Below are 7,673 nucleotides of genomic sequence, written 5' to 3'. Positions count from 1 at the left end.
ACCACCACCACCACCACCACCACCACCATGTCTCTTCAACGGCAGGACTTCTTTTCACATACATTTACACGCAATCACAAACACACATGTTTTCACGAAACCCGGTCCCGGCGAATCGACACAGTTTTTCCTCAAACGCACTGAACAACCACGAGAGATCTCGACCACAAATCCCTAAACACTCTAACCACAGCAACAACGACCCAACTTGATCCCAATAATATTCCTACAGCAGTCAATATATTTCCCATGTGCATCTATTATTTTATATATTTGCTTAATTATCTTCGCCGACTAAAGACAGCTCAAAAGACGACTTTAAATTGAGACGGCAGGGAATGGCAAACGGTTTTAGCAGTTAAGAAACTACAAGGTTTTTAGCTTTCTTTCTCCCTTCTTTTCTCCTTTCTCGTGCATTTTACTATATTTCATCACATATACATATATTTGCTAATCTGTGGCTGTATTAATTTTATTATATCGAGGGTGGAGATATAGACACATAGGTAGGTAGGTAGATAAATAGATAGATAGATAGATAGACAGACAGACAGACAAGCAGATTGAATGACGACTGTGTTTGTTTTGCAAAGATAAGATGCTTGCCAAGAAGCCGGCTTTTTACCGATCGAATTAGGGTTGATTATTAATCAACATTGGTTAGTCAGAACACGTTCAAACGCCAAAAGGAAAAAAAGAAAAGAAAAAATCTCCCATTCTGCGAAAGAGATTCCTTGTGCTTTTATTACAACAATAAAACAACAATAACAAGCTATTGTCATTGTTATTAATGATAATAATAACCACGAAACAAGAAATAATGACTCGGAAGATTTATGAACGTAAAGTCAGAGTCGTAGCTTATGAAGAACGGCAGCATTTCTCGTAAGTTCGAACGTTGCGAAAGAATTCGCGTGAAATTTGGTCCTTCTTCACTCCAACCATTTGGTTTGATAGCTAATTCGTTAAGGCTTTAATTAATGTAAATAATAATTGGTTGTAATTATCATAGTAAACAACCAGTAGTTTTTTAAACTATCAGCATTATCATCATCATCATCGTTTTAATATTTTGCTTCGAATAAATTGAAACGGAAGTAACCGAAACACCAACACAAACCACTTTGTTGCAAAGCTAAGCTCTGCTTAGAAATTTGGATTCTTCTTGTCTGCAACATACATAGGCTCGTTATACATACATACATACATACATACATACATACATACATACATACATACATACAGACAGACAGACCCCCCCCCCATAGACACACAGCTTAACAACTATAGTCACCCAGAAACTATATATGTACCCCCATATACATACATAGACAAAATTAGAAATACATGCGTTTTCTCCTTCAACTGCACCCCCACCACGTTGCATGTTGCACTGATAACCACAACAACGTTAGGAACATCAAACATCTTATACGTACGACAGAGGTTGGGATAGCCCGGACACACACACACACACAAGAACAAATAAGAGCAGCAAGAGAAAGTGTAGTTGTAGTTTCAATCAACGCTGACATTGTTGTTGGTGCGTGAGAGGTAGCAAGTGCGTGTTGTTTTTAACAGGCGCCATCAGCACCGCTGTTGCTACAGTTGGTGTTGCGCTACTCCCGCCGTCCATTGTGACTGCACTGCTGCTGCTGCTGCTAACGGTGCTGCTGTTATTGTTGTTTCTGCTGCTGCTGCTGCTAGTGGTGTTGATATTGGAAACGGCGATGACCAGAGCCATGATGATGATGATGATGTCGATTGATCTGCTGTGATTGGAATAAACGACAATAACAAAGACCGATCAAACCCAGCCCCCCCCTCCTCCTCGTCATCCAGGCCAACCAGCCAACCAGCCACCCAACCAGCCAGCCAACCAGCCAATCAGCCAGCCAACCAGCCAACCAGGCAATAGAGACACTCTAAGAAAGACCTTAAACAGCTGCCACTAGCCACGGTTTTCAAACTGTCCTTACACCACCCCAGTGTGACGTGGGTGGCGGTAGCAGTGGTGGTGGTGGTGCTGGTGTCTCTCCCCACCACCGTCACCACCCTTTCTATATTCATCTCTTGCTCATTCATTTGCTTACCCTCTCCCCCTCTCTCCCCCACTCTATCTCTCCATACTTGCACACAGCTGCTGCGCTGGTGTGTAACATACTACTACAACTACTACTACTACTACTACAACTACTACTACTACTACTACTACTACTACTGCCATCATCATCATCATCATCGTCACCCTAATTGTTGTTGGTTTTATGATTTAGAAATGTGTTAAAAGGTAGATAAGCACAGAATTTGAAAAGAGAAATAGTGAAAAGGACAAGAAACCCAGATCTTAATTAAAGTCGATTCTTCGACAACAGTCACAGTAACAACAACAACATTTCAAGCATAATAATTAGTGTAATTAACTAAACTGCAACCGGTGGTAATTCCTTTATTTATTACAATATTTAATTTGTCCTCCCCCTCCACGCCTACAGCCTCTCTCTCTCTCTCTCTCTGTTTCTACGCCCTCTCCCTCTTCTCTCTAGCAATCCCTTTCGTTCTATACCTACTTACCTATCTACATCTCTCTCTCTCTCTTTCTCTCTCTCTCTCTCTCTCCCTCTCTCTCTCCTAATATATATATAAATATATATATATATACATGTATGTATGTATGAGTGTGTGTGTGTTTGTACATAAATGGTTGGAGCTGCCGAGTGTGGTTACGTGAGACACCTTGGTGTAATGAGTCCATATCTGCGTGGGTGCTCATCTCACTAAGAGAGCTCTCTTAGGTGTGTGTGCGTGCGTGCGTGTGAGTGTAAGTGTGTATGAGTGTGTGAGTGCGTGTATGTGTGAATGTGTGTGTGTGTGTGTATGTGACAGTGTGAAAGGCAGGAAAAGCAGTGTCAAAAAACGAAAACCGGAGGGGTGGTAGAGAGCTGGCGTAAGAGCTAAGTGATCATGTGGACAAGTCTCTCCCTCCAGGCCCGTCAGGTATTTGCAAGGAAACAAAGTAATTCTCGAGTTTCGCTCAAATAGCATCACTTTTTTGCAATTAGATCTTTCTCTGTCGTTCACACACACACACACACACATACACGCACACACACACGCACACGCACACGCACACACGCACACACACACGCACACACACACACACGGATACCTAGCTGTTTAGCTTTGGTATTTTGATTTTTTTTCATTCTTAGTTTCTTCGTCGAATTTACCTGTAAATAGCAGGTACAAAGATCACGTTTATAGACACACTGAGAATAAGGGGGGAAAAGAAAGAGGACGGTGAGAAAATGGAACGAAAGAGACGGGGGCGAGTAAACGATGGGGGAGAAGGAATTGCAAATCAATCATTAATTGAAATATAATCATTAATATTTTAACCACAATCAGCGACAATATGTATGAAACGACTATAGAACAGTTTGTATATTCCTAACACGATGCACGTGTATATGTAAACATATATATGTATGCATGTCTGTCGGTACATATACACATATATGCATATATGTAAATATTAATGCCAAGCTGCATCACTATATGCATAGGTGCATGCAAATATAGTTTAGTGTTGCATAAAAAATTGAATTATGAAATATTGCATCGTTTGAATTTTATATTTACAAAATTTAATTAAAATAAATTTCCACTTGTTTTCTGTCGACGACAGAATTTCCACAAAGGTTAAAAACAACACCATTAATATCAAAAGACATTTAAGGTTTGTTTCCTTAACTTCTAGAGGTCGGGTGCAAATTCTTGCTACGTTCATTGTTTTAAAATATTAATCTTTCTTTCACGTTTGAAATCGGAGACAATTTGAAATGACAAGACAAAGTACAAAAATTCAGCATTGCCTTTTTATAAAAAGAAAAAAAATCAAGGATCAGATAAACAATGGCAAATATCTGTATGAAAGCCTTCTAATCTATATTTTATATTGATATTGTATCTATGTATAACCACACCATTACACATGTATTACGGGGAGCATACACACACACCCACGCGCATACACACAGATACTTTGAAAGGGGCACTCAGTCACTCATAAATACTTATTTACTGTGCAAAAACCCATTATCCCTTGTAATATGCAGTGGTTGGTTGTCGACGCGAAATGTCCAGTGTCCTGACTAGAAGGAGAACGAGTGATACGATTTTGGCTGTTAAGTACACTCCATGCGCCGAGGAACAGACAGATGATGAGTTGGAAGAAATTGCAATTGTTAGTCGAGATAACAGTAACGAGAAAAAACCCAGCGAATTAGATGTTGAGCAAAGTGTCACTGTAACCGTAAACGGCCCGCGCTTGCTTCCAGGTGTTGGCGTTTTCCATTCTCCGTCAGACCGTACAAAATTGATAGGGGAACGCTTGAGTTCGCAATTGTCGCTACCGTCTCCAGTTTACTCTAATAAAGTTGTCGAACAAACAACTTGTAAATCTACATCTAAACAAAGTCTTCTTGATATTGTAAGTAATCGTATTGACAAAGCAAAACAGCGCACCAGATCAGGCGAAGATATTGCTTTGATGCGCAAGATTCGTCCGACGGAACCTGTTACCACCCGAGAGATTCGTAAACAACGCAAGAAAGAAATCACCCAAATTTTTGGTAACAAAAGACAACGGCAGCAAGAACGCATCGAGACCTCAACCAATAGTAGCGATAAGAGTGGTTGTAAGTGGACATTCGTTTTCGATCCTTCGGGGCGGTTATCTTATTGGTGGTCTGCCGTGGTCAGTATTGCATTCCTGTATAATTTTTGGGTCCTTATTTACAGGTTTGCTTTCCAAGAAATTCGTACAGAAACTACTTACCTGTGGTTCACGTTGGACTACACAGCTGATTTTCTTTATATCTTGGACATCGCCTTCCATTTTCGGACAGGATTCCTTGATGAGGGCGTGCTCCAAACAGATGCTACCAAACTTAGGATTCATTATATGAACACAACTAGATTTTATATTGATTGTTTATGCCTCTTACCTTTGGACTTTTTATACCTTTCCATTGGATTCTGTTCAATTTTACGTGGTTTTCGATTGGTGAAAGTTTACAGATTCTGGACTTTTTTAGACAGGACAGAACGCCATACCAATTACCCGAATGTAATCCGAACCACAACGTTGATGCATTATTTACTGGCGTTATTTCACTGGAATGCTTGTCTTTATTATATAATTGTTTACAAGATCGACAAAGCAACCGCAGACTGGGGTTTTCCTAAAGACGAGTCGGATGTACTGAAACAATATCTACACGCTCTTTATTGGAGTACCTTAACACTGACCACCATAGGGGATCTCCCTATGCCACGATCTACTGGAGCTTACCTTTTCATCATCTTTGAATTAATGTTTGGCTTACTCTTATTCGCGACCGTTTTGGGTCACATAGCGAATATTGTTTCGTGTGTCAGCGCAGCCAGAAAGGATTTTCAAGGTATGCTTAGAACTTCTTCCTTTTCATTGTCACTTGTAATTGTACTTCTTTGTTTTTACTTTCATGTAACAACTTATTGATTGATAATTACGCTAATAATTTCTTTTAGTTCTTAGCAACCAAAGCTAAACTTTTGGCAAATCCAGGACATGTGATTGATTTATCTATCAAAGAGCAATCCGTTACTAATTTAAAATTTGAAGATATACAGAGTTTCAAGTATTCCACGATGGTGTAAACAATATTGAAAAGAAAAAGCAAAAAATGGCAGAACATAGGATATCTCTTCGATTTATTTTATTTTGTGCAATTATAAGAAAATATATCCCTATCCTACCCGCATTCTAAGTTTGTATTTAAGGGCAAAAAAGATTACCAGAATCATGTCAACAAGCAGAATCGATCAAATAAAGGTTTCGGCTCTCGACTTGTTATTTAATAAATCCATTTGACCGCCATTTAAGAGTCTTCAAACCTAAATTGTCTGTTGATTCTTTTAGGACTTTGACCTCGGTCTTTTAATTCCATTTCCGTCAAACTCTGAACTTGATTTATTGACATAAATTGACTGAGAAGGACAAACGTCAGGATTCGATCTTTTCTTGTGACTACGAATCGTTGCTGTTGTTGTCGTAGTCGTTGTAGTTGTTGTAGTAGTTGTTGTTGTTGTTGTTGATGACGATGATGATGACCATCACGGCGACGACGATGATGCTTAGTCCCGGGTCAGTCCAGATTGAGTAGATTCTTTTTGTTCGTTTGTTTCTTGATTTCGTTTAGAAGCTTTTCTCAGGGATGGCGTTCGCTTGGACCCCGTGACTGGTAAGAAGGGGGCTGTTGTTGCTCCCTTTGAACAGTGGACAACTGCAAGGGATGGAGAAGGAAATTTCAAATGCTCTGTGAGAAGAAGGACTGGACAAAGTGGTCAGTGTGGAGCTGAGGGAGTGATGAGGTTGTGGATGAGAATAAAAGACGAGATGAGTGATCGCGAAGTGAAAGAATGAAAACGATATGGCAGATCGGAAGAGCAGAGACCATTATAGTAGCGGTAGAAGAAGTAGTTTGAGAGGATACAGCATGTTTGTTGATCAGAAGTTCGAGTGTGATGGTGAGTGACTTGATGCCAATCACATCTGATTCTAGCCTTTCTTTGGCTCCAATCTGTGCGTGTGCAGCACCAGCTTCACCTTTCTAGATGTAGGAGCGGCACGTCATTGTGGGTCGCAGATGAGATTCGTGAAGTGTTACGAGTAGGTGGGAATGAAGTATTTTGAGGTCATGAGTGGGAAAGGGGACCAGTCTTTGTGATGTATTCTCGGTTGATGTCGTTAAGAAGGAGAGAGCCTATGCGATGTGACCTTTAATGGTTCTAGCTGTAGCTGTTCATGTTTAGGGGTGCGCCGTTTGTATAACGATATTGTCTTTTAGAATATGGTGGGATCATGTCGCTTTGCTGTTGAAGGAGACAACATTGATGTGACCCTATTGAACGATATTTTTGAGATTTCTGTTCAGAAAATCGGGGCAGGTTTTGCATGAGACATTTAGGTCTCGTGTAGTTAACATTTCTATGAGGAAGGTCAGAAAGGATTGAAGGGTGATAACATATGTCAATGTAGGAGTTAGCGTTGTCAGAGATGACGGTAAACAAACTGTTGACGTATAAGAAGAGTTTGGGGTGGAGCGGAATATCGAATACTAAGGATTAGTAGAGTTGATTGAAACTGAGTCAGAAAGGGAAAGATTCGTCAGATACACACAAGACAGAAAGCCATTGATTCGAGATGATGGAGAGCAACAGACGGAGAGCAACAAGGTGGACAATGTTTTCTAACAAGATTCATACGTCCGGACTATAGGAATGAAATTACTTAACGTGTCAGTTCTTTTTAAAGAATGCCGGGAATAATTTGAAGACTTGCTTGTATTACCAGCAAGTCGAATGTCTATGCTGAAGACTCCATAACGGTTCACATAACTCTGAGTTGGATGAGGGCAGTTGACAACGTATTCCCCAAACTGGAGCGCTTGAAGTCCTTCCAAAATACAATACAAAGTGTATATAAAATTGGGTAAAAGAGGAAGGAAGAAAGAGAGAGAGAGAGAAAGAGAGAGAGTGAAAGAGAGAGAGAATGGTGTTTCATCGATAATTGTAGGGTATAATACACGCACACCTATACAGACACACACATGTATATATATATATAT

The 7,673-nt window shown here is 40.1% G+C and overlaps 1 protein-coding gene across 1 annotated transcript in view; it reads left to right on the top strand.

The window, feature by feature from the left end:
- The first annotated feature begins 17 nt into the window (after positions 1-17).
- The window catches only part of LOC106874517 (cyclic nucleotide-gated cation channel alpha-3), a 414,787-nt gene continuing 407,131 nt past the window's right edge, over positions 18-7,673 (top strand). Inside the window, exon 1 of the mRNA XM_052966843.1 lies at positions 18-5,465. Within this exon, the coding sequence (XP_052822803.1) occupies positions 4,139-5,465 (1,327 nt within the window). The 5' untranslated portion in view covers positions 18-4,138. The remainder of the gene's footprint in view (positions 5,466-7,673) is intronic.

The sequence above is a fragment of the Octopus bimaculoides genome, chromosome 4 (assembly GCF_001194135.2).
Source record: "Octopus bimaculoides isolate UCB-OBI-ISO-001 chromosome 4, ASM119413v2, whole genome shotgun sequence".
NCBI classification, from domain to species: Eukaryota; Metazoa; Mollusca; class Cephalopoda; order Octopoda; family Octopodidae; genus Octopus; species Octopus bimaculoides.
Note: the sequence above shows the minus strand (reverse complement) of the source record. Positions and strands in the feature narration are given on the sequence as shown.